General features: G+C 42.2%; 1 protein-coding gene across 1 annotated transcript; it reads right to left on the minus strand.

Annotated features, from left to right (window-relative positions):
• Positions 1–503: 503 nt before the first annotated feature.
• Positions 504–27628, minus strand: LLGL2 (lethal giant larvae homolog 2 (Drosophila)). The gene is made up of 26 exons (XM_009895854.1): positions 27340–27628; positions 27045–27152; positions 20539–20636; positions 19454–19535; positions 18081–18196; positions 17308–17466; positions 16353–16515; positions 16040–16172; positions 15190–15244; positions 14848–15002; positions 11043–11260; positions 10474–10541; positions 9311–9464; positions 9096–9200; positions 8509–8801; positions 8100–8250; positions 7620–7770; positions 6812–6928; positions 6131–6297; positions 5117–5381; positions 4245–4398; positions 3471–3508; positions 2947–2994; positions 2363–2405; positions 1574–1635; positions 504–1180 (listed from the first exon to the last, which is right to left on the minus strand). The coding sequence occupies exons 2-26, from the start codon at positions 27117–27119 to the stop codon at positions 1173–1175; spliced, it is 3078 nt and encodes a 1025-aa protein (XP_009894156.1). The 5' UTR covers positions 27120–27152; positions 27340–27628; the 3' UTR covers positions 504–1172.
• Between the last annotated feature and the right edge of the window lie 200 nt (positions 27629–27828).

A 27828-nucleotide genomic window follows, 5' to 3' on the forward strand; every position in this document is an offset into this window, starting at 1 on the left:
AGAATACTCTGTTTTTTTGTCTTAGCTGGAAAAGAAGAAAATGGTGTTAAGTCAGGTACAAAGGAATCAAAAAGTTTAAAGAGTAACGAACTGCTCTACACAGTCTTTCACCAGTTTCAATTCAAAATCCGTTGGCTGACTAGTACAGCAGCGTTCCAGATGAACTGTTTCTCCCTTCAGTGTGTTATCACCCAAGTTATTTCAGGACCAGCTAGCAGATGACCATCTGTGGGCTATAATCTGAACCAGTGCCCTTTTCTGGCCACACTATGTATGAACTGCAGGACAGTGATACAAGCAACTTGCTTGCCACATGCGTCTTCTCCAAACCACCACCTTGCTTAATGAGGACACTTAATCTCCAGGAATGCTCTTTGCCTCCACACCTCAGAGAGGGACAGGTCCACCTTCTTCAAGGGGTAAGTGGGCATGAGCTTGTTGCAAATGTGAAAGCAGCAGCTCATGGAAAGAATAGATATGAGAGCAGACAAGGATCACAAAAGGGAATTCAGAGTTTTATTTCCAAAAAAAGAGCAACGTAGTGTTGAAACAAAAATCAAGTTCAATTAGTTTTCCTCTGATTTGAATGGCTACAAAAATAGATTCTACCAAAATCCATAAAGCCAGTTAACAGTACCATAACAAACCAACCCCAAAATTACTCATTCAGATACCACATACAGCAGTCACAGGAATCTAGCATATATTATTTAATGCTTTTTTTAAAAAGTAAATTTCTAAAATGTTTCCGTTAAAACTGAAATACCCATACAATTTTAAAAAATTGTACAAAAAATAATTTTAAACCAGTTGGAGGTAACAGTGTGCGTTTATTAAAATCCTGCACCAAGGCAGTAACATTTATAATTTAAAACCCAGCCCAGTAGAAAAGAGAAATGTGCAAACATTTAGAAGTTAGATGTACTCAGAGGCTTATGGTGCATCAGACCTGGCGATCCACTTCTGTCCTAATGCAAGGCGGGCTCCAAGAGGAGATGTCTCTAATGAGGCACTAAAAGGGGAGGCAGAGGCAGGCATGCATATGCATGCAAGTTGCAGCTCACTAGCCTGCAATGCAGGGAGCCATGGTGCCCTCTCCCCAGGGACGGTTTGCCCAATCAGTAGTGTTATGGCACTCAATCCAATGCCAGAAAGTCCTTGATGAATTCTGGTCAATCTGCTTTGGGATAAAAGAATGCAAAAGCCATTTTAGAAAACAGAAGTTGAAAGCTAATGAGAGCTAATGAGTTGATATACTCAAAAGATTGTTGCTATGAGCTCTGGCTACCTCTCCAGCTTGCTTTATGGTAAGGTTAAGAGTCAGGCAGGAGCCTTCAAAGGATTTTTATCTCTTCCTTTAAAACTGATGCAGCATATTCACTCATGTGACACAAGGTGCTGAACAGTTCTAGTACATCACACAGCCAGCAGATTCTCACCCTGGAAATTCAGACCAGAGTTCTGCACTATCACAAACTATTTAAATAAACTGAATTTTATAAACAAGTTTCATTCTACTTTATGCTTCCTTTGGCTGCTTCACTGGCCCTGAAATATCCTTAGCCTCACCTACCTCCTCCATTACTTAGTCCGTGTCCTAATGGACTTCTTGCCAAATTTCTTTCTGCATAGCTCCTGCAATGACACAAGGAAAGATTCATTATTGCAATGCAGTATCATCCCATCCACTCCCAGCTGCTGACAGAAGACCAGGATTAGGTAGTATCCAGAGGAAGTACGCAGAGCAGAGCGTGTCAGGCAGTCACTTATCCTTACACACCAGCAGTTACCAATCCCACCAAGCTTCCTGCATCCGTTGCCAACAGTAGTCCTTTGTCTACACTTCCGTAGCCCCTGTCACCTGAACATGAGTATTCTAGGGAGACAAGGTAAAGCCCCGCACCCATGGTGGCAGCTTAGCTCTATTGTATAGACAGAATGGGAGCAGAGATACTGAACACGTCCAAGTGACAGTGTCAAGCCAGGATTAAAACTCCAGAGTCCCATCCTCGACCAACTGAGCCCATGTGGCCTGCCCTTAGATCAGTATGGGTTGACACGAATAGAAACCTGTATGTGAATACTCAGAGTCCTGTTCCTTTGGGATGTGGGAATGTGATCTCTCCTGCTTTTCGGAGAGAAAGAGACAAAACATTATTCATAAAAAACGTCAAGGGACAACACGTGAAAGAGAACCTGCCTCTCTCTTACTATTTCCCTTTGACAGTTTGTGGGACACATACATGACCAGATTCCAGCACAAGGATCCTTGCCATCGTGTTGGGCATCCCCCTGCTTTCAACTAGAAATGCCCTCCCTTGCCAGCCCCACCCATTAGGAACAGAAGTTGGTTGGTACTCACCCTCTGCCCCCCTCCAGAGTACTCTGGATCTCCTTCAGGACTTCTGGAAAGCAGAGGGTTAAAGCAGTGAGCCAAACCAGTGGAGATCTGCTTTCAGGCAGCAGCCTAGCCACATTCCACCTCCCCAATGACAGCCTTTAAAATCTGCCTCCCACAACACAGAGGTCAGACCTTATAATATCATTGCCTCTTCAACAGTACCAAGTATTTACTGAAGAGGCTGGCATAAAGGACTGAAGCAGTCATTTGCCAGAGGAAATGTTGCCAGTCCCAGTCTACCAGAGCCCCAAAGGAACAGAGTGTTCCAGCTGTCATTTTACACAAGTTCTACTGGAAAGTAAAGATCCTTCTCTTATCACACCAGTGAATGCAGCTATGTGGAACAACCCCTGCCTGAGGGTACGACTATCTGTCCAACCTCTCACTTCTACTGATTCATGAAAACCCAGTATTTCTACCAGTCTTGTGTAGTTACAGCTCCCTTGGAACTGAGTACTGGAACCCACAAAATTCCCAGCAGCCACCTTCTTTTCCCACCCAGAAAGGCACCTGCCCTGTCAGTAGCAAGACTTCATCTCACTCACTTTCATCATTGAGTAAGGCATGTTCCATCAGCCTCCCAGACTTCCTTTCTAAAAAAGAGTAGGAAAACAGCTGTTACCTAACAATATTTTCCCCTTTTAATGAAATATGTGCAGTTTTGGAAACCTACAATAGAACTGGATTTTTTTTTTTCCCCTGTTAAGTACCTTTTGACTTTACTGAATGCTTCACAACTAATCCTTAAAGCCTCTCACATACTGAACTGTATTTTCCAGCAATACTAGTTTGGCTAACTGAAGATCTCATCTGTAATTTCAGACCTTATCTTTCCACAGCCTTTTCCTTCCAGCAGAAACTACGTTCTATCCTTTCAAGGCAATCTTGCCACATGCAACTTCTTTAGGGCTAGTAACTACTGTGTCCAAGCAGGTCACGATGTTTCCCTCATGTCCCTCCTTATTTTTCCTTTTCTTAGGCAGAAAATATCAACTGTAGGAACAATAGGAAATATGTTTCGGGTTTACATGTCACCATGCTACATTTAGTACAATTATTTTTCGCTTACCATCTTCTCCGTAGTCACCCGAACTCCTTCCTGAACCCCTAAAAAAGGAAAGGAGGCAGAAAACAAACACTGACTCTGAGGCATAGGGGTGCAGAGGATTTATATATACTCTTGGCAGCTACAAGAAGCTTCAGTGCACACTAACTAAATGGTTTGTTGAGCAAGAATGTAGGAAGGGCTTCATCACACATTGGTGATGCAGAAATCTGCAGGCATCAGAGAACATTTCTAAACTTTTGGAATAAAATTCCTATAGGATCTCCATAAGTGTCAGATCTACTGCTATTTGCTGATGTTCTGAGGAGGAACACTGGATTTCCCATCACAGAGCAACAGTTCAGCCTCGTCAGTAACACACAGCCCCTGAAGTATGCACGAGTCAGGTGTCAGTCAGACACATCATTAGGGAACAAGTAAAACAAGCCAGAGCTTATAGTTTATGACTTTAGCTTCAGGAAACCAATTCCAATGCTTCACTACTGTGTCCCACCAGCTGTACTGCAAATAGGAGAACCATCAGGGGGAAGGTTACGTTTCCTCATGCCAATTTGCCGTTAACAAAGACTTCAAAGTCTTTTGGTTTTGGTGGTTTTGTGTTTGTTTTTCTTTTTTAAAGACAACATGCTCTATAAAATACAAAACTTTGCTGAAAACAGTTGGAAAAGAAGACAGACTTAAGAACTCGTAATACAGGCTTGCTTGCATCAGCTGCAACACAGGAGCAGATCTCACTACTCAGACACAGTCAGCGTGCAAGAGTTTTACAGACTTTACCTGGATTTTCTTGCAGTATTCTCCATGCCAGACTTGTTGTGCACATGATTGTTGCTTGTAACTTCTGGCATGTCCACAATGCACCGGGGCTCCACTAACCATTTGGTAGAAAGGGAAAACCTCTCAAACTCCGATGGTGAGATCAGATAAAAACCTACAGATGATTGGGAATTTATAAGCAATTCTCAAGTGCAAGAACCAAGTTCCAGAACTAGAGGTGATCCAAAAAAAAACAGATCTAAGCATCCTCTATGTTTGGCAGAAAGGGTTTGCATTTCCTCCTACGTAAATGAGGATGAATTATAGAGGAAGATATTTTTCCAGTTTCCCAAGGATTGGTTAGCCTAGAGACTGGGCAATTTAAGATTATGCTGAGATGTAATTGTATTGTCCTGTGCTGACAATTATAAACAGCAGCATAGAAAAATGTAAAAACTGAGCTGCAAAACAGCGATCCACCTTCAGCAGCCATAGGATGTTGGATCTCAGTTTTGCAATTTGAGTGTTGAGACACAGGCCCATATAGGAGGCTCAATGCAGCCATTTCCACAGTGCCTGCTGCTTAGAGAGCCATTCTCTTGACTCCAGACAAGAAGAGGGTGGCCACATGGAAGCTACCTATGGGCACATCCAACCTGTTAGCTGAAAATCACTGTATTCATGAACAATAATGGAATAACTCACTTCCGTTGCTACTAATTCACACGTGAGTACCTGTTGGTAACTGGTACTGACCAAAAACATATAATGGACATATTTATGTAATATTCACATGTATATACAGCCAGTTCTAAACACTAAGACCTACAATCCCTTTTGCATTGTCTCAAACACACAACAGAGATAGATGATTTGGGAGAAGCACCCCTTACCTTGGCCATATTTGGTGAAGACACAGGATGCAATACCGCTCACATCTTCTTTGCGGATGCAAGGGTAGCGGATCTGTAACTTGAGGAAGGGCAGCGAGATGATCTGAATGTCTCCCAGGTTAGTCAGGACAGCCAGGTCATTTTCACTGTAATCGTCAGTCTTGCAGCTGCCAAAGTTCGCAACCGTCACCTTTCGTACCCTACAGCCTTCCAGGGCCGTCAGCTTGAGCTTCAGTTTGGAGCTAACCTTGGGTAATGTGAATACCTGTCAAAAGAAACAAGACACTGCCATCTCTTCGCTGTACAATGGCAGCGGCCGCACCCCAGGACATCTGCTGCTCCCTCCTTTAACAATGTTTTCATTCACAGTGAATGCACACAGGTGTAATCTGAGTCAACCTGGTCCCCTGCTCATGGGACAAGAAGCAAATCAGCCACAGTCAGTATTAGAATCCGATTCTGTTCTGACATCAAGCAGTTGTACCCTTTGGGCTGCAAACAGCATTTCTCCCTCGTTCTTTCAAAACCTCTCCATATTTGGCTACGAATTATTACAGAAAGAGAACTGAGTTTACACTAACTGTGTGCTCTTCGGCAATAAAAAGCCAGGGCCAACCTATAGCAAGCTACCTTAAGTCTTCTCTTCTATGCTGACCAGTTAGTGTGCAAAACAAGAGGCTTTTTAGTTGCTTCATAGAAATGCCTACCAGTTCCTGTTTCTGTACTAACCACAGCAAAAGCCCTTTCCCAAAAGCAGAAGCAGCCTTGCCACAGAGTATAATGTAATACAGGAATAAAATTTCTATGTTCAGCACGTGCATCACTATGCTGAATACCCAATTTGTCAGCACACACCTGATTTATGGACTGCACCAAACAAATGCTGCCCCAGGGGTGTTATTCAGGTATGGCAGAATAAGCACTCCCAAGAGCAGTTACCTTTCCACCGAGCACTGCTCAGTGCTTTAGCAGATTTTATGTGCAGTCCATATGCACCTCCTGGGTGGTACTTACCTTAAATTGCTCTTCAGAAACCACCAGCAGTTGATGGCTGCCTTGCATATCAGGACTCTTAGAAAGGTCATGTGCTACTTCTAGAGGTTCTGGAAGGGGAGTGCTGCGTCCATCCAAGACAAGTATACCCACAACAGGAGCCCTGTGCATCAGCTGAATCTCTTTGGCTAGACAAGAAAGATAAAGAGGAAAATAAACAAAAAAACTAAAAACAGAAGCCTAGTCAGAGACACTATGTTAGAACCTTACTCACATCCCCTCAAAGCTGGAGACCTATACAACGTGGCTATAGAAACCCTGCCTAAAAATATTTAGTGGTTAAATGGTACTTGGACTGAATGTTAAACAGTAACTATTATTACATAAAGATAGCAAGTTCAGCAGTCAGAATAAGGTACATGCACTGAGGCTTGATGGTAAGCTTCACTGACAGCTGATACAAATTTAAATTTCTGAAGTGAGTAGGAAACAAGACTAAGGCATGTCAGGCAGTACTGGAGCTCACTTACTCTTCAGTTCAGTTGCTGCAGTGAGCATTGCTTAGCTCAGACACTGTTACATTTTGCTCCACTCTCACTGATAAACAGCAGTAATTGAGCTACCCTCCTTTTCTGCATGTAACTCTTGGTTATACGAGTGATAGCTCAGATCCAGGACCTTGCTTTCACAAGGCATACTTACCCTGCTCTGCCCTGACAGGTTCATCCATCCTCCTCTCTGCTGGAGGAACACGTAAACAGAAGGCGTAGACTGTACCCCCATTGGTGCCTGCCCACAAGGACGGGCAGTGGCGGGAGCCTGGAGCAACAAGAAGGCTCATGAGCAAGGCACCATCTGTGACATCCTTGGATAACTGCTTTCCACTAGCTATACACATCCTCTCTCTGTTTACATCCTAAATATCTGTATATTATAGCAAACTTGTGAGGGAAAACTATATGTTCTTGAGTACTTCTTTTCCCAATGTGTCCATCAGCCGCCCTCATAAAGAACATGGCATGTGAGTAAAGGGAACAGAGTGCTGTTTCCAGCAGACACCACAGTCGTTGCATCCAGTTTTCATGTATTTATATCACATATGAGCAGAGTAAATTTGTGCATAACATCAGTTTGGACTCTGATGCAGAACCAACCACCACCCTCACCAAAATTAAAAGACTCTGCTGGGGCAGGGATGAACTTTAGAGTAATGAGACAAGGAAAAGCTTATACAAAAAAGTCAGATGTCATTCCAGCACATTTGAAAACCATACATAAAGGCTACATCCAAAGATGAACTACTACTTGTCTTGGATTAACCAGCAGCCAGAATGGCTAAGTAACAATGCTGTATGACAACATATGCTCTTGTTCTATATTAATTTTTCAGCATAGCACAAAGTAGGACACAGAAGGTGCCAAATTTTCCTGGCAGTAAATCCTAATACATTCCTTGGCAGAAGGAGGAAAGACCCATTCGGAAGAAAGGAGAGATGCTTTTTCTACTCACTGTCTCTCAAGAAGGTATCAGCAAAATATAAGGTGCGCACAAAGCCAGTGAAAGAGTCTTCTGCAGACCGGGCTTCAATCTTCCTCTGGACTGGAGCCAGTTCCATTTCCTGCAATGCGTCTTGGTCAAATTTGGCATTTGCTTCTTGCACCTTCAAAGACAAGGAGACATTTTGTCAATCAGGCAAAGACATAGGGGGGAAGAGAGAGATAGTAAGAGCAGCAGCAACAGAAAGGGAAAGCACTATTATACCAGTGAATATTCTGCATCATATGTTCAACTACAGACAGTACGTTTTCTCTATAAATGTTATTATTTTATTTAACAGATAGCAGCATCAGAAGCTGCCACTCTTGCCTGTATATCAGTAGCTACTGATACCGTAGCAGGACTGCAGACAACCTCCTGCTCTAGGCAGTCTAATAAGGACTTTGCATGCTCCAAGTTGTAGACAGAACCCTAAAAAGGTGGACCCCTCACCTCTGAGGCATTTCCCCCTCCTCGTCGCTTCCTACTGGACACACGGCTTCTTCTGATCCGCCTGAATGACTGACGGAGGGACTTCTTCAAGGATTTCACCCGAGACAGTGGGCCTTCTAAGGCCAATTGGTCACTGGGATGCAGCGTACACCTGAAAGAGGGAGACAGTAGGCACATGGTCACTGTCTACTGGGTGGCGATCACTCTCAAGAGTCCAACAGGGCACACACAAATGTTGGAACACGCTTATACATTCTTGAAGACCTTCAGGGACAGAGTCCAATGAGGCACAGCTTCTTGCTACACTGACTGTTCTTAAGAAATCACGTATCACGACTTGCTTTGTTAGCAATTCCAGGCCATCTTTAACAGAGAATCACCACAGACCTCCTGGAAAGAAGACACTTACTTGACAAAGACCAGTCGTTTCTGCTGGTGGTCAAAAAGCCCAAAACCGTGACTGGTACCAAAGGCCACAAGCTTCCATTCAGAGTGAAGGGCCAATGAGGTGACCACAGCCGGTGGCTGACATTGGACAAGGACAAATGGCTGAAAACCAGCTTCAAATCGAACCGGTCCATCTCGAGTCTTTAGTTTCTCATGACCTTTCCATCGATAGCCCTCTTGGTCCTGCAGGAGATCTGCTTCAGCATGGTCCACAACATGTTCTGCATCTTCATCATTCAGTTCCATCACCAGTACCTGAACGGAAGAGGACACACTTCACTACAGTTTTTACAATTCAAGCAGTCCTCCAAGCCACAGGCCTTCTCAGCAGCCACAAAACTATAGCATGTCTCAGGACTGATAAATAGCATTAGATGAAGTCTAAAATACAGATTAGAGAAAGCAGAGAACTGTGAAACAACATTTCCAGCAACTAGATCAATTTACCACTATAGAAATGAGTATTTCAAACACATTAACACATCTCCAAGTTGCACTGTGACAACCTGCACTAAAAGCAAGGTTTACGACGACTTTATATTTCAGTACCTGTCCTGCTGTACCAGCTACAGCCAAGTATCCACTGTATTTACACAGGTAGATCTTCTGAATCCCAAGTCTAGGATCATCACTGTAAGGGTCAAAGGTACCAACCTAGAAGAGAGAGAATACATAGTGGCTGGTCTTTGCAGATGCATTAACTAGAACAAGAATCAAAACTCCTCAGGTTTTCAGAAAGCTTCCACAAGCAACAGCTATCTTACCTTGCGAAGCGGAGGCCATTCGTCCTCACCCAGAGTGTTCATATTGTCATTGGGATCAGCATCTGTGAGAAACACTCTCACTGTGCTTAGCTTATAAAGGAGATGTAAGCAGACACCAGATGCATCCCAAAACCGCACAGTGCCATCTTCATGCCTGTATGGGGAAGGATTACAGAAACACACATCATACAGGAGAACAGCAAATCACCCAGAGGAGAAATGATAACACAGAGGGGAAAAAACACAACCAAAGATTAAACCCCACTGTCTACAAAGCCCTGAGCTGTGGCAGCTCAGAGCTTCAAGAGAAAGATTTTTGGGGGTTGGGGTTTTTTTGTGGAGATTGTTCTTGTTTTGATTTACGTTGTTGGGTTTTTTTAATCCAGTTTGTTCTCAATGATCTGACACCAGTGTAAAATTTAAGACTACTCCAAAAAGCACTGAAAAGGAAAAAAGCTTAGCATACAGAAGACCAACTCATCTTGACAAAAATGTTATTACTAGGAGGGAGGGAAAGAAATTAAGCTTTAATCTTAGTTCTCCAGGTGAAAATTGGCAACATTCTTCCAACGTAAGGGTAAGGACTTCTAACAACTTGCTGCATTAAGACTGAAGTCTGAAGAACAGCCCACTGAAATTCTTAAAAGTGCTTTGAAAAGAAAATGGTACATTTTTTTGTGATGAGACAGTCTCTTGCCAGCTACTTCCATCACTTAGCTAGATCTGTTCAGGCTGATCAAAGCAGACAGGAGTCCAAGCTAACCTCTTTTCTGAGATTCAGAACAGTGTAAGGTATCGGGGGAAAAATGCTTCGAAACCTGCAAGATTAAGCTCCGCTTTTACATTGCTCCCTTTGAACCAGTCTGGATTACTGCCTGCACTTCTACACTGATGTTTGTGGGGGGAATAGATAACCTATAAAGCTGGTTTATTTATAGTTCTGATGTGTTATCTGTGGACATCATGACCTGTTTGCTCAGAAGTAGTAGCATCAGTTAGCTTTACAAAGCTAACAGCCCAGCTTTAAGTAGTTGTATTGCAAAGTTGCAGCCTTCTCCCTACAAGATGAGGGGACTTGAATCTCATGGGAAAGCCTCAGTTAGTTCAAAAGGAAGGACAGAAACCAGAAAGGGCTCCCTGATTGTTATCAGTTAAGTACATACCCTGTTAGAAGCAAGTCCCTCTGCGGAGGATCTGGAGCTATGTTGGTGCCACCATCAATCGGCCATGGCTACAAATACATTAAGGGAAGACTGTGACTACCTAGGCAGTGACAGCATGAAGAGAATATGCAGTCAACAGGAGAGCATGAACTTCAGGGCAAGTGGCAGTGAAACAGTCCATGCTGTTAGCTTTTGTTTGGATTAGATGTTCCTGTTCTGACACCAGCTGTGCTTTTTAGAAGATATTCTACACATTTCCTCAAAAAGCTGTGCCGAAACCTTCATGCTTCTAAACGAGAAGTTTGTTACCACTGACAGCTGGGAACACTCAGACTTTCCTTCTAGCTTGTCAAAGCCTGAAAAAAATATCACATTTTAATCCCCCAGTGTGAGTAACTGCATTGGTGGTGCTCTGGGAAAAAGCCCTTCTCGACCCTATTAAGAGGCAGGACGACGTCTGTTGGGACTCATCCCTCCACATGCAGTCAGCAGCGCAGACCACCCACATTCTGAGCAGTCATGCTGGTCTTAAATGCATGGGAACGTATGTATATTTAAAGCTGCCATACCATATTCGAGTAGTGAATGTTCTGCTTGCTCCCAGCACTGATAATCCTCTCCCACAGTTTCAGTGGGATGTTGGAGACGTGGTGTGAGCAGGTGATGGCTGAGCAATGGAGAGAAGCCAGGTATGGAGGATGAACTGCTGGCCAGCCTGCAGTTTTCAAGTCTATAACTACCAGCTCTTCTTCTGCCAGCACCACCATAGCAGAAGGGTCATCAAACTCTGCAGAAACAAGATTCATTGAGGCTGACAAAAATGACCATCCAAGGTTAATAGAAACAAGCTTCCTGTAAGGCTCATTTGAAAACTTATCACAGAGCTCTACACAAACATTTTTGTTGGCAAAACCTCTAAATGCTTCTGTGTTAACTGGGCCTATTGAGGCACTAATGTTAATAGATCTCAAGATACTAACAGATCTACTGTGAACTCATGTTTCTTTACGCCACTCCTGGGACTGTCAGGGTGAGTTTTTATAGATTCCACTGCAGAATAAAAAATTTCTTAACAACATACACGGCTAAATAACACAAGCTCATATTCACCGCTGTAACAGCCAAAACTCAAAAGACTTTACCTACAGCTAATGAACAACATGGGGTGGACAGACGTACACCCCAGCAGTGACCCATTTAGTACTGTGTTAGAACCACAGTCCATCTAGGCTAAGCTGCTTAAACACAGTAATGCCTTGAGTTCTGCAGAATGCTTCTCTGCTTGAACTGACAAGTATTTACAATTCAGCTCTCTTTTCATTTTCCCTGCTTCTCATATGTTGTGACACGTCCTCTGGACTTTCTTTTTTAAAGAGTGTGTACAACATTTAATATTCATACTTATATTAGACAAGAATAGAAACAAAAGAAATCTGTTAATGTAACTTTACAGATGACATCTGACATAACCAAGAATTTAAGATTTTTCATTGTAACTAGAATTAAAGGGAAAAAAATTTAGTCTACAAGGACATTATTGCACTAACGTTCACAAGACAGCCACAATAGCAACCAGTGGGTATAACCAAAACCACGAATCAGTTGACACCAATAACACAGCTACAGAAATCTAAGTGAAAGCGTAGCTGTAATGTGTGTGTTGGGGGGTGATAAACAGTGAGCCATAAGCAAACGAGCAACTTTTCACTGACCTTCCCTGCTAACCTGTGCTTTTACATCCCTTCTTTAGTTGTTTGATTACCTGGAATACACTTGCAAGAAGGCACATACCAACGCTGTTCACTCAGCAAAATTAACTTCAAGTAATTAGTACTTGGCACCACTCTAGTTAGACACCCTAAGTTTCACCTCTCACTAGCCACAGCCATAACACACAACTAATCCGTTCAGTTTCTTCATGAAAAAAAAATTGCTTATATACAGTTTTACTTTGTTTTCTTATGTGCCATCATTTGTAGTTGCCTACAGGACTTCCAAATAGAACAAATAATATCATACCAGTATTACATTATGAATGATCAGTCCTGCACTCTGACTGTTGCTGCCAACGTTAACCAAATATACTCTGTTTTAACAATTTTTTCCCTGCAAAGGCACACATCTGAGCTCATTGTTTATGGCAAGAATCTATTTTAAGCTGCTGAAGTAGCAAGCATACTAGAATTTGTCATGACTGCCACACACTCATCCACCTGCTAATTTAAAAAAAAAAAAGAAAACAGGAAGGGCTAGCCTTTTAAAAATTGTTTCCACAGCATATTCAGGGTAGTGGAAAGTCACCAGCTACCACCATGCTGCAACGTATAAGCTTTGCACTTATTAAATTAAGTGGCTTTGGTATACAATTAATACCTTCGTATTGCCATTGCAGGGAAGACTGCTTAAGGGCAAACAAGGCAAGCTACGTAGATCCACTAAGCTTAGGCAATCAGCCACAAGGAAGCTTGTCAACCACAGAAACCTCATTTTATTGTAAAAAAACTTCCTCGTCTAAGTGCAACAGCTTCAGCTTCCTGTAGCAGCTCCTGTCTGCACCCACTAGAAGTCATGTCAACTAGTTAATTCAGTCCTTGGGAGATACAAATATAAAGCCTGTTAAGTTCAGTTACTTCATCCTATAGGACTTCTAATCATATCCAGGAATTGAACTTTAAGTAGTTAATCTCTTACCTAAAAACCTCAGATTTCTTTCATCTTTAAGACTTTTGTTCCATCATCTAGAATCTCAGCTCTGACAACTTCATAGAAAGTAAAAGAGTCTAGTTTCTTTAATGGTAAAAGCAAAACAGTATCTTAAGTTTAATGGTATTGTTAAGCTTGAAGGTTCTGTACATTTGGAAGATGCTTATAAAAGTCTGTGTTGCGTAGGGAAAATCTATAATTACAAACATTTACAGTCACTTCACAGAATCACAGAATGGTCAGGGTTGGAAGGGACCTCTGGAGATCATCTAGTCCAACCCCCCCGCCAGAGCAGGGTCACCTACAACAGGTGGCACAGGACGGCATCCAGGTGGGTTTGGAATGTCTCCAGAGTGGGAGACTCCACAACCTCTCTGGGCAGCCTGTTCCAGTGCTCCACTACGCTCAAAGTAAAGAAGTTCCCTCTCATGTTAAGATGGAACTTCCTATGTTCAAGTTTGTGCCCATTACCCCCCGTCCTATCACTGGTCCTATCATCTCGGTGACGTTCTGCCTATTTCTTTACTGTTTTTTCAGTGCCTTGAGAGGGTCTGTTAAGGTCTGGGGAGAGAGGCGGGGAGGAATCCAAAAGCTGTTTCTTTATGCCTGCTTTCCCAAGATGGTCTTCCCCAGGATCTGTGGTCTGCTTTGTACAATAGGCCAGAGGGAGCCAACCTGCATCTACATATTTGAATGCCCACGCCTGCACAGTGTGTAGCTGGGAGCTGTCACCACCACCCCGGCAGTACGCAAGACAAATAGGTTTAGAAACTAGTCTACTAGCAAACCAGAAATTAGAAAGCCTGAGAAGATTCAGTAACAGAAGATTTGCCTACAAGCTCCTAAAAAGCACGTAGGCTTCTGTGAGTTTTGTCTGATGCAACTTCCATTACTGTGCATTTGTTGACCTTGAAATAGCATTTTATACCAGAAGCAAGAACTACACCAGCATTACACAAACAGTTCTCGGGGAAAATCCTTTACAATTCCATGAAAAGAAAGAATATCACAGCTACTGTGGAAGTAAGGGCAACAAAGCTCTTCAACAGAAGCAAGAATCTGACAAGCTCTAAGCAAGCTGTGGAATGACTGCTATTCAGTTTTAGAACTTTATACATTCATGTACACCAGCAGTAAGCAAATTAAGTTCTCTATATACTGATCCTTGGTTCTATGTCACCCTTTGCTGATTTATTACCCAGAGCCCTAGTCATAAATCCAGGTACTAATTAAAAGAAACAGTGTCTCAGTGGGAGTAAATTCTGTTTTTAATTATTGACTCCTTTGAAGTGCTATTTCCAAACAGCAACATTCAGATCCTCATTTCACGACCCGGTTATGTCCAGCTTACACAGACGTGAGCCTTTCATGATCTTTTCCCATTAACAGAGTAGCTTATTTTTTTGAGGAATGCATGGCATTTGTAACCAGCCCATTCTTTATACCAGTATTTTTATACTTGACTTCTAAATGACAAATCTCTTTTATGGTTGGACTCAATCTTAAGGGTCTTTTCCAACCTAAATGATTCTATAATTCTCTGTTAAAGTCTCAGAAAACCCCCAAACAACTGATCTCCTTATCACATTTCATATGCTATTTATACCAGGCAGATTTCCACATGCGTACACAGCTATTCTAATTCCTCAGTAATGCCCTTTCGTCACATACCTGCAGTAGGCTCTGAACTGAAGATTATAAAGAAGTCTATCACCCGTGATGTGAAGTCAAAGGCTGTTTGCTGACTGCCGTGGACAACAGAGATACTGTGTCGGTCACCATAGCTAGCCCGGGGCATCCCTCCTTGGAATATAATGTAAGGAAGCCTTAAGAGAAAGACAGAGTGGTGTATGCTGAAGTGAAGAGTAAGCAAAATTTCAAAGACATGAGGCAAGTCAAACTTTGACAAAAAATTCCTATAAGGTTACTCTAAAGGGCTCTTACAGTATTGCACACTGCACCCTTTAAATGCCTTTAAACAGGTGGGAGTGAAGGGCTACACCACAAACTTACCCATTTTTTGTTGTCTGCCAATAGATCTTGGAGATGGCCTTGCAAGGAAAAGGACCTAAGAGAACAGAGTCATTTGCCATCATTTAAGAAGTGCATCTTTGCATTAAGAAGTTCCTTATTCTGCTTCACCTTAGTCACCTCAGCCTCCAAGTCAAGGGGAGCCACCTGAGTTAGTAGGCACCACCACCACCTCCCCAGACCAAGCCCCATCAGACAATAAGTCCTCTGGGACACACTGACCACAGTACTCTTCAGCAAAACGAGGCTTAGTTTTGAACCACGTTGCTGATTGCTAACAGGGAGTGGAAGTGGTGTTGTAGAAGCTGATTAATTAGAAAGCATTGTTAAAAACACAGCCATTCCTGAAACTAATGTAAAGGTGATAGAGCTTTAGAAGCTTCTATATGCTTAAAAGATGAGGTCACCCCCATTTGATTGGTTTCAGAGGCATCATTTCATCACTGCTCAGGTTGACAAAAAGTACACTTAGCTCACTATTAATTACAGAAGATCCAAGCAACTCCTGCTGAAAACTGAACAGGACACTTGAACTAAAACAAAGAGCTGAATCACCAACAGCTTTCTTCATAAGGGACACTACTTTCTTCAGCCCATTTGCTCTCCGTGTTCAGGACAGAACTCAACATTGTAAAGGAGTTTAAAATCCAAGAAAAAAAAAACAAACTGGACCAAAATCCCTTAGTCTAGGCTCATGACCCATTCAAAAGGCCGCTCTGCATTTTGCCATTAGAATTAAACACTGGGGAGAACGCAACTTAAACGTCCCAGACAAGCTCCAAATGAGTTTGCGCTTAGATGAATATGCAACCATTAAACCTCACTTACTGACCATAAGGCACAAGGTTTTCCAGAGGCTCAGGCTGCCTGTTGTCACTGGATACTGGCCACTGGGTGTAACTTCCATCATAGTGACAACTAATGAATTTACTGCCATCCCTCTGCCAGTAGAGGTTCTCCAGTTGCTGAAGAGAAAGACATACAATGACTGCTCTCCAGAGAGCTGTTAACCCCCCCAAAAACAATGCATTCTTACTAAAAGAGAAGCTTTGTCAGGCTCTCCCTGCACCTACTTGGCTTCAGACTGCCCTGAGAGGAGAGAGCCCTTTCTCCCCTGTGAAACTGACTTCGGATTGAATTAATACCTGGCTGCCCAGGAAATGGTGTGTCGCTTTGTTATTCTGCAGGTCCCAGAGGACAATCAAGCCCCTGCTGTATCCAATCAGGATCTGGTCAGGGTTCTTAGGATGTTCCCGAAGGGCTTCCACCAATTCACATGATCGCCTGTTACAATAATCATCTGGTACCCTACAGAAGCAGAGGAGAAAACCAAGAAAAGTTTATTCCAGGTACAAACTAATATGACTGTGATAACAGTTTAAGGCATAAGAATGAGAAATTAAGCAACAAAAAGTTCAAGCAGATGAGAATAAGTACGATCTTTCCACAAATCCTCCAAGCAGCAGAAAAATCTTATATAAGACATCACACCAGGACTGCCACATGAACAGGCATCCGGTCCCATTTTCTTCAGGGAAAACCCAAGGTTTACAATGAATTCCAGGACCGGATCCCAGGAGTGTAAAGACAGTCTGAATCACCCACCCTATTCTCTTGTGACCCTTACAGAATAAAGGTAACATGGAAACATCAGTAGGCAGCAACAATGACATGAAGTAGGACAGTTTTCAGCAGCACTTGAATCTCCAGAGTAACAAAATCATCATTTGGACAAAGCAGCAGCAGTAGTTCTGCCAACAGTCAAAAAAAAATATGGGTAATTACAGCTAAGCATAACAATTTTTGCAAAAGTAAACACAAGGGACAGAGCACAAGCTTTGCAGGTTTACTCCGTGTCTCCTGTATAGTTCTGCCTATGTGCCATACCTCCATGGTGACAGTACTGGGTTGACCAGGACGGAAACTGTGACTTAACACATACCAGGACCAAAAGTTACTTTCACAGGAGTCACGCAGATTCGGACAAAGCTTAACACAACAGTGAGGCCTCAGTACGTAATCTAGGGTGACATTTTAACAAAGGATATGTCCGCTAATGGGATTCCACCTCTACACAGCAGTGCCTGTTTGCTCACTCACCGCTGCAGCACAGCCTCAGAGGTTATGGTCCTGTCCTCTAGCACTCTGAACGATGGAAGCTCTACTACAAAGATGTTGCCACTCTCTGTGCCAAGATACAGGACTTCCCGTGAGGAATGGGGAAGGACAGCTGTTGCCTGCGTGGCACTTGGTGGAGACCTGGGGATGCAAAGAGACTTGTTAACTGCATGCAAAAGACTATCATTACTGAACCTGAGAGAACTAACAACTCAACAGGGATATTTACAAGTGTCATTTGTTTTACAGGCAGAAATTTTGAGCCAGGCGTGATTTTTTTGAAGGAAGAAAACACCAGCTTTAAGATAAATTATGTCAAAAGACTTTTGACAAGTGCATGGACAAAGACTCAGATGCTTTTTTACAGAAGCCTCTCTTATTAAGTGTCCCCAAAGGCGCTAAAAATAGCTCATCCAAAACTGGCAAGATCAAGTGAAACTAAAACCACAGCAGTATTTTAAACTCTGATTTAAGGGATGCTTAGATTTACTTAACCTTAAAATTTACAGCTCCTGTACACACAGAAGTGGATGCACAATATTAAAAAAAGATGTCATCCTTTACATTGGTGCAACACTCTTAAAATGTGGCTTCCCAGGCCCTAGCCAACAGCTATTTGGTTTCCATGGATGCCCCTCTAATGGATTCACAGGACCAAGAGTCTGTAAGAGCCAGGCAAGCTCTAGCTAGAACAATAGCAGAATTTTCTTACTTGCTTATCCCCAAACTAGCTCAAAAACACCCTTGCCGATTACCCAGGTGGCCCTTTCAATGTGAAGCGGTGCTCCTCCCGCAGCTCAGATGCTCCACCGTGCTGCTTCAGGCTCCAGAGATGCAAGCTGTTATCATCTAGCAATGTCACCAGCTGGCACTACAAAACCAAAAAATATGTTTTTTTCAGAATCACAATAATAAATATAACACCGTAAATCTGGCAATGAAGTTGCTGCTGTTCATAATTCTCTGCTAAAACAGGACTGAGGGGCCAGCCACAGTTCTTTACAGCGGTGGGTATATACAGCAGCAATGCTGTTAGCTAACAGCGAGGGATTTGGTGGTTGGGGGGACACAAGAAATAGCCTAAAGGCTGAAAGCCCTCATATATAAGACAAAGGCACAGGTTATCACTGAGGGGGATGACAAGGATTTAGGCTTTTGAAGAGGATCATGCTCAGCCAGGCAGCTGCAGCCTGTTAGCTCACCACCTTCTCGCTCGGCATGGTTTGCTGAAACACACCCCAGCTTTGGGTGGGGCTGATACAGTCTACTACACCACACTCCTTGCATTCTTCATGTCCAACCTCATTCTGGAGGGTTGTGTCAGAGTCCTTTTATGAGCCCAGCCCTGCTGGCTCTATGTTCAAATTGAAGCATTTTACCTGCTGAAGCCACACCTGGTGCAACACTCCCCACGGGAGTTTCAGCTTATACCATTAGTTAAGCAAACAGACACCCAAAACTGCCTAAAGAAATAAATCCCTCTCAAAGAGGCCACTTGTGCTGTACCGGGGGCATCAGGCAACAAAGTATGTGGGCGAGACACCAGTCTACCAGTCCAGGGAAGGGAAAGTGGTTAGACAGCCACCAGACATTTGGAAAATTCTGCCTTCTTATTTTTAGTTTGTGGCAATAATTGTTCAGCAATCCCAAGGAGCAAGATTCAATACCCCAAAACATAAAGGCAACAAGCTGAACAGCAGGCGAGGTTAGCAGTACTGCTTTGAACTCCTGAAAATAATTAAATCAGTTCAGCAGCAGCTACTGTTCTATCTGTTCTGCAGAAAAAAAGACCACCCAGTCCTACTGAAAGAACAGGGGCTGCAAAAGGAAAAGGAAGTTCTCGCATCTGCAGCAGACTGCCTGAACTATTCTGGCCTTATTACCATTCCCAATATGTTGCTTGAGATAAATGACTAACAGTTACAGACAATAAAGCTACTCTAAAGCTTTACTGAGCATCTCCACAGCAACAAGTGCTGCTGAGAGCACAAAATACACTGGCATAAGCATTCCCAACCAAGCAGCATTTGAATATACTTGGTAATAGGAGCCCAGTTGCCTGAAACAAACTCAACACCTGTTTAAGAGAGGTCTACATAAGTCCCAGAGGGACTGAAAATACACTTACCTGATCAGGTATAAAGTGAATCTGCATTACAGTATTGTTTTCTTCATGTAAACCCATGAACTCCACCCCAGGAGCACCGTATCTGAAGAGTTTGTTGAGGATCTACAGTATTTAAGATGACCCACAGCTACAATTAATTGATAAGAAGCTTGCTAGCAAGCAAGATGAAAAGAGATTAGTTTGAAACCATGTTTTACTGTTAGTGAGCTGGAGTGAAAAGAACCAATGCAAATCTACTTTGATTTTATATGTTTGTGGCAGGTTACACACACTACAGGAGAACATTGAAGTTCACTTCATCCTTTGAGCATATGCAGAAGAGGTGCCTGAACCCTGTTTTTTCTCAGAGATGTTTAGTGGTTTCCCAGACACTACAATCCTGCTTAACTAATTTGTAACCAAGAGACAGATGGCTACCGCCTGTATGTGGAGGCCAGCCTCTGAACACAAACACCACCAGGAATGAATGATTAAGCAGGCAGAGAGCACACCAACTTTTCCTTTCCGGGCTGAGTGATGGGCCTGTTTTACAGCTTGCCTGTCTGGTACTGTGCCATGGGAATCACCTCAGTGGCTCCCCTATACACAAAAAATCAGACTTGACATCATTATCCAAAAAAAGTCACCACCATCAATGTTTAGGTCTTTAATGCCTGAATGGTCAAAAACTCAGGAAGCTGAAAGCATTTCTGACTTCAGTTTTAACCTTCAAAAAGAACTGCTTTAAAAAAAAATAATAAAAAAAAAGAGGAACCCTGCCCCAAATATTTAAACAACCCTGGAATTTACAACATGAAGGATTGCTAAACTTAGGCCAGATCTAGTCTGACCTTCTGCACAGCAAGAGCAAAGAATCTTGTCTAGTACCTGCATCATTTCAGCTTCTGTTTGAGCTACAGTTCAGCTCTCAGCAAGATAATCCCACTCTGAACAGATCGAAATCACTTCAAACCTAGGCAAACTGTCCCAATGTTCAGTAACCCTTGCTCGCAAATTTATACTTAGTATAACATTTTACAGTGTCTTCAAAGTTGCACACTGTCATGTGGTCAGAGAAACCTAACCAAAGTTGTTCAAAAGAATACAGTTTGATGGCTCCCGATCGCGTCCCAATGGCCATAAGGCGGAGAAATGGGCTATAGCCCAGTGCACTGGGTTGATGAGGAAATCCATGTTCCACAGTCTGGTAAAGAGAAAGAAAAATCATGATCAACAGCGTGTTTCATGGGCATTGTTGTATACAGATAAAAAACAGAAGTCAAATATGGCATGGCAGTTGGAAATACAGCACTTAATGGCAGCTTTTTCTGTTGAAAAGTGTTCAAACACAGGTCAGACTTGCTGAACAACAGCCTAAGGATGAATCTATTCCAAGAACCCCTGGCTCTGCGGCCAGGATATGCAGAAGTGTAACAGAAATGAAAGAAATATTCTGAAAACAGTAACCCAAGCAGCTCTTTACGATAAGATTATAAATAACTCTGCATAAGCACAGCTTACTCAGTCACCACAATACACTCCATCACTCCGCATCAACTTTACTTCTGTAAACCGACTGCTCAGCACAATTTCAAAGTCTGACACAAATACTGCGTATTGTAAGGTCAGCTTTATCTGCCACATTCCACACAGGTCAGCCTTCCTGACCTCCTCTTGTTGATCGACATCAAGAACTGATGCACAGCTGTGAAGAACTATTGAGTGAACATCAGTGCTCATCAAGAAAACAAACCCAATTTCCTATGGGGCGGTCAGGAAAACTAATGTAACTGAAATCCATTTTCCAGAGGTAGCACAAGGAACTCTGGAATTTAGTGAGAACAGGAGCCTCCCAGGTCACCTTAGACTAATTCAAAGCCATTTGGTAACAAAAAGATGTCAGTCACTATCACAGGAAGCAGTATATAAGCCTTAGTGGCTTCCCTAAAGTACAATTCACACTGCACCAAGAGGAGGATTTGGAGCATGTTGTACACACCACTCTTAGCATGGGCAATGCATTTACCCACTATGGAATAATGTTCTGCCATACTTACGGGATGCAACCAAGCTGGTTGTAAAATAGCTCAGTCAAGTTTTTAGAAGTGCTAATGTTCAGCTATTATCGTTGTTTAGATAAAACAAGTATGCGTGAGTGTTCAACGACATATAGCCATGTAAAGAGGGATTTGTGTGCCCAAAGATTAACAGGGCTATTTCCTGGAAAACATTGTTATCCTTACAGTCCCAGCTTCTGGAAAATATGTTCCTATAAGGCAAGCTGGTCAGCTACAGAACAGGAATTTGTTACACAACAGCCCGGGGACCACTCACACACACACAAAAGAAAGTAGAATAAGCATACAACCTTCCATCTACAGAAGTAAGCACTTCCACCTCACTCCCATCCTCATTTCCATCATGTCTTCGAGACAGAGCTACCACATCACTTGGCTTTATGGTTTATTCAACCTAAAAGTAACACCTGGACCTTATTTCCTGCATAGTGATTTCCCAACTTAATCCCTTGCAGGAGAATCAAATAACACCAGTTTCATTGCTGTGGTCATGCCATTAGCCTGAGGTGCTCCCAGCTGCTACAAAGTAGTTTAATGCCCTTTTCTTGGTCCTGCTCAAAAAGACAGACATAGGAGGATACGGCTAACTCCACAGTCTGCGAGATTGCTTCAGTTTTAGCCATTTGCTCACAATTCATAAATTGTAAAAACAGACCTCCTGCCTCTAACCTAACTCTAACCTCAGCAGTTACCCCAGTCTGAGGTCCTATTACGAGAAGATGAGCCATTTTAGAACATGAAAAATTGGAAATCTTGAAGCATTTCCCAGTTTTCTGCTTGCCAACTCATAAGACTGGGCAAAGGAGTAGTTACTAATTTTTAACCTTTTATATGTAGTAAATCAAGATTAGTGCGATTGCCTCCAAGACAGTTTATTTCCCTTTATAACTTAATCTCCAGCCTTACTTATTTATAGTCTAAGAAGGCAATTTAAGTGTTAAGTTTGTATTATGAAAAACAAATTTGGAGAAGAAAATCTTTTTAATGTCACCCTTGAAGTTGTTGCAAACCAACCTTTGCTTAGCTACACATATAAAACTTCCTAGAGGAGACTGGATGAAATTAGGAACTTATCTATGGACTCAGAATTGAAATAGGGTAGTTTTCTAATCTAGCACAGTCAAAAAGGAATTTCTCTGTACCATGATAGCTACTGAGACAACACAGAAAAGCTTCTCTAGTTGTCAAAGCTGTGGAAGTATGAAGCTATGGTATACAACTCTGGGAAGAAGATTCAGGGTAGCATGTTATCTTAACAACAAATCAGACATTTAATTGAATCAGATGTAGCATGGGCAATAGACACCATCCCACTCATCCCCAGAACCCAGTGAGGAACTTGCTAGGGAGATGCCAGTGTAACTCCACTGATAGTTTTAGGTTCGACTTCTTCACAGTCGCTGCACTGTCATGTCATCAGTACAACTACGTGTTGTTTTCAATGAAACATCAATTAGAAACTGTTTATTCTGAGATTTCTCCCAGCTCGGAAGATAAGGCTTTATTATTCTCATAATAAAAAACCATGACTTACACAATACTGTACTGCCTGTTAGGATGCTGTCAATTCTAGCCTTAATATTGGCCTAATTATATCTTGGGTTTGATGTGCTAATTTGTAAACACATTAGACAAGTTAATAAAAGCTTTAATTTTCAAGTAGGAGACCTATGAACTGCATAACCCAGTGTGTACCATTCAGTCCTAATAATAGGAGGGTAATTTTTTCCCCAGGTTTTCCTTCAATAGAAAATTTTAAGTACCCTCCCATCCCATAGACAAATTTGCAAAAGCTTCAGTAACTATACATCCAGGAGTAAACTGTTGGTAACAGAAGGCCACTGCAGAAAATAGTACTAGACACAGAAGCACAAGAAGAGAGTATCAGTAACAACCAGGGTGTGTTACACAACTGCTTATGCAGTAAAGTAAATGTACTAATGGTTTCCGATAGCTTTGAATCTTCAACCAAGATGCCCATAAGATGTAATGAAGATAACTCCTTCCTGTGTCCTTCACTTGTTTCCACAGCCAGGCAAGAAAGGCATCAGAGCGGCTTTCTGGCTGTATTTGACACCACCCGGGCCAGGCATTCACATTCACTGTACTGATTACCCAAATCTTTTTCTTGCGCTTATTTACACCCAGATGTTAAATCACATCAAGTCAGCTGTTCGCCACCCTCCGCTCTCTCCGGCAGCTTTCACCAGCCAATCCTTTCACCTGCTCAGCAGGTAAACCCAGCAAGGGGGAGCGAGGGGGGCAGAAGGCAGGAGAGGTTACAATAGAACCTTTCAGCAGAGCTGAAATAAGAAACTAGAGTGCCCACAATGTGCCCTCCCTCCTCAAAAGGGCCTTTGTTTCTTTGAGGAAAGGTAGGAGCTTTCGTTTTCATTTTCCTCAGACCACAGATTTGTCATTCTCAGTAAATGTAAGCCTGATGTCAGCAGCGTTAACTAACAGAAATGCTTCATGTCAGTCATATTTACTGCAGGAAAAATGCGGCCAAACTTAACAGCTGTTCCCAGCCCACACTAAAGCTGTGCAGGTGAAATTCAGTGCTGTCTTCCTTCTTTCATTTCTCTCCACTTCTCCTCTCAGATTGTTTCATGACAAAGCAGAGACAAACCCAACCACAGGCAATACAAACCCTGCACCTTTGTTAATGTGTCTTTTGAAGAAACAATGAAGCCTGTATGTGTTAAATCTACTTTGCATACACACTAATTCAATATTTAAGGTAAGCTATCCATCACACCCATTAGCAAAGGGTTAGGAAGACTGAAAAGAGGGGAAAAAACACAAAGCCATAAATTAAATGCAATGTTCCCAGTTTGGTAACATTCAGCTGTAAGACAGGCTGGTTCACCTGTGTGTTACCCATCATCTAGTCTGACAATGCCAGCCTGAACATGTTTGTTCTGCAGGGGTTGGACTGAGCCAAAGGCATCCAAATACTACTTCCAAAAGCAGGATAAACTTAAAGAAGTAGACTGCCAAGTCCACATACCTTATCCTTCATTCTATCCACTGAGCTAAAAACAGATTCTTGCAACAGGTACACACAAGTATGGGAAGTTCTTACTCATACAGAGAAACAGATATGCAAAGCTAAGTGACTAGCAGAATTGAGGAAGGTGTTTGTTGAAACAAAACAAGTTTGAGGACAGCTTGAAGAGCTAGTCCAGTGGTCAATGAGCCCTTTAAAACCATCTGGACCACCTCTTATCTGGAACAGAAACGCAAGAGGGAAGCAGTAAAAAGAGCACAACCTATTGAAACTTGAGGGAGTAAACAACAAAAGATCCACCACCACCAATTAAAAAGACTTTTTTAATTGAAGTCCATTACTAGGTCAGCATGGCCAAATACATTCCATTATATTAACACTAACGTCGTGTGGCATCCTGCATTTATATTCCACTTCAGTGTAAACAATAAAATGAGGGCAGGAATCCCCAACACTTTTAAGTTACAGAGCTTCCATTTAGTCACTACCAGCATCACAGGTAGTCACACACCGAAGAGGTGCAAATACACCATACAATTTCTCTGATCAGCAACTTTATAGTCCCACAAAATATTTCCCAAGCAGGTTCTTGACCAGAAGTGTTTTAAAGAACTCAAATAACAAGTGTCTAAAAACTTGCTTACCAGCACTAATGTGCTTGCTTTACAAGCACAGGACAAGACACGGACAGTCTTGGCACACAAAGTACTATGTTTCTTGGCTCCTTGAAGCCACAACCTTCAACAGCTCAGAATTAAGGTCTGACTTTTCCAGATCTTCTCAGGCTACCTAGCTGTGAGTAGATGTTTATTGTATCAAAGGATAGAGGCTTTCAAATGACACATTATCTCTGGAAATACTGGAATAGGCCACACAAGACTTGGGGGGAAAAAAAAAAAAAAAAGACAACCAAACTTTATGCAAGAGGAAAGTATAATGTGAAAGATTCTGCTATAATGTAATGGTCTAATGTTGATTCCCTTTCCAATTCTTGTCAGAATAGAACAAGCTACTGTGGCTTAAAAGTGCAAATGCATTTTACAAGGCCTTTAATTACCAAGTTGCTAATGAGAGTAAACCATCAGGAAGTGTCCAAAGCAGTCGCCTCCCTAGAAACGAGATGCAATTTTTACCTTCAGGAATGAACCTAATAGAGTCAAAAATCCTGATGCCAACTTTTAATATATTTGGAAGTTGCCCTCTGCTGCAAAAGCTAGTTCAACCCTGTTTTGCATCATCCAAATTAGTCTGTCTCTGGAGGTAAAGTTTGGCCAAACATTCTCATAATAATAAGGCATATTCAAAGAAGAGACATCCCTGTAATAGCAAAGCTTTTTCCAAGGTATATACAATTTTATATGCTTATAAACAATTCTGACCCATCTCTGGGATGTCTTCTGAAGCTGACATTGCATTCAGCTAAATGCAAGCAACTCAATCCTGGTCCTCATTTACTGAAATTTTTCCTGCATCTGCACTAGCATTTCCTCATGATAGCAAGCAGAAAATAGGCCTGAAGCACTCTTTAAGTTCCTTTTGTCTCCCCAATGGGAGGGAGGTATGCATGGAAATGGTGTGGTTCAGTACCAAATTACATTAAATCATTCATCTCAAATATCCAAAGTTCCACTTTAAGTATATATCTACACTAGAATTTTAATGAATCAAGGAGGTAATTTCCTAGGCTAACTTCATTTATCCATTATACTTTTCAGCAAAATTCCATTTAAACCTTAGAAATACAAAACCTACAAATATATTTCTGATACCCAGCGAAGGTGTAAGTAGCCATTAGCCTAGCAATGAATTCATACTAGGCATTTACAAAGATGAAAGCACTATGTTCCTGGCCAGGGCTCAAAAGAAAAATGCCCAGAGTGTTGGATAGATAGCACAGTCATTACCCTTTCCTCTTCACAGAGGGAAGGAAAAAAACTAGATACAGATTCAGACTAAGATAATACCAAATTCATTATTAATGGCCATCGTGCTGCCTAGGTGCTACCACATTTCTACCACAGACTTTTAAATTCACATTTGAAAACAGAGGTATACTTATAAACCCAAAGTATAATCACAGACAAAGAACTCTGGCTTCAGCAGCATCACAAACTGTGGCTCATGCATATCTTCAGAAAAATGTTTGCTTTCATAGCGGTACTGCAAAGACTACCTATAACCTAAGTAGTCACACCACATAGCAAGACAAGTTACAGAACACTCAGAGCATATAAAAGCTGCTGCGAAGATTTCTTTCAGCAAGTGTCACTAAACAGCATGACAATATCCTTTTTCTCAAAAATGAAAGGCAGAATTGAGAACATGCTTGTGAGCTTAAATAAAACTAGTCAGGCATATCAGGGAGAAAAAAGCACAGAACTGAAGAAGAGAACAAACCACCCCTCCTAAATTTAACTTTCCCACCCACACTCAAGTAGTTTTTCCTTCCTTTTACACTGTGCAGCAGCTTAGGATAGATTTGCCTTGCACACATATGCCTTGAAGTTTGAGGAAAGCACTGTACCTTGTTAAACTGGAAAAGGTCGCGCTTAAGCCTCTCTCTCACTGGATCATGTCCGGGTCTTAAGAACCTTCTCATCTTCCTTGCTGTAGTATCTTGGCACCAAAAATCCTAACCAAAAAAATAAAAAAGCAAAGCCATATAAACAAAAGCAGCCTGGGAAGAGAAGTAAAGAGTAGGTTATTTATGTTGGTTTAGCAGGTAACACAAATCAGCCAGAGCTCAATGAGACAACATCGCTATCGAGTAACTAAAACCTGACACTACCACAGAGCGGCATCTCTGGTGCCTCACTTACACAATTCCATTTTCACATTGCTAGAGCAAACCAGTACAGATAAACCAAGAGGATCTTAGAACAGTTTTTACACTTGGCCATTCTGCGATCTCTTCAGTTGACCTTATCCAAAGAAGAGGCAAGCAAAACTGCAGCATTTGCATAAACATTTAGACAAACCCAATCTAAAGGCTAACTTCCAGGCTCAGGGGCATTATTGACTAGTATCAGTTTTCACCCCAGGTAACTCTCCAGCTATTGAGTTAAAAAGAGAAAGAATCACATTTTCAGCTCGCTCCATGGGTACGGCAGAAAGGGCGCTGTGCTGCCTGCAGGGTAGCTGCATTAATTATTAACTTGCTTTTGTAAAATATCAAGCCTAACTCCCTGCTCAAGGTGGGGGCAGGGGAAGGAAATTTTGCACCTGCAGTTCAGTGTGCAGCTAGAAGCACAAGCCTTTCAGTGTACCTCACTGCCTTGTCTCTCACAGCACCAGGAGGATCCAAGCAG

This window comes from Charadrius vociferus, unplaced genomic scaffold (assembly GCF_000708025.1).
Source record: "Charadrius vociferus isolate BGI_N301 unplaced genomic scaffold, ASM70802v2 scaffold260, whole genome shotgun sequence".
Classification (NCBI taxonomy): domain Eukaryota; kingdom Metazoa; phylum Chordata; class Aves; order Charadriiformes; family Charadriidae; genus Charadrius; species Charadrius vociferus.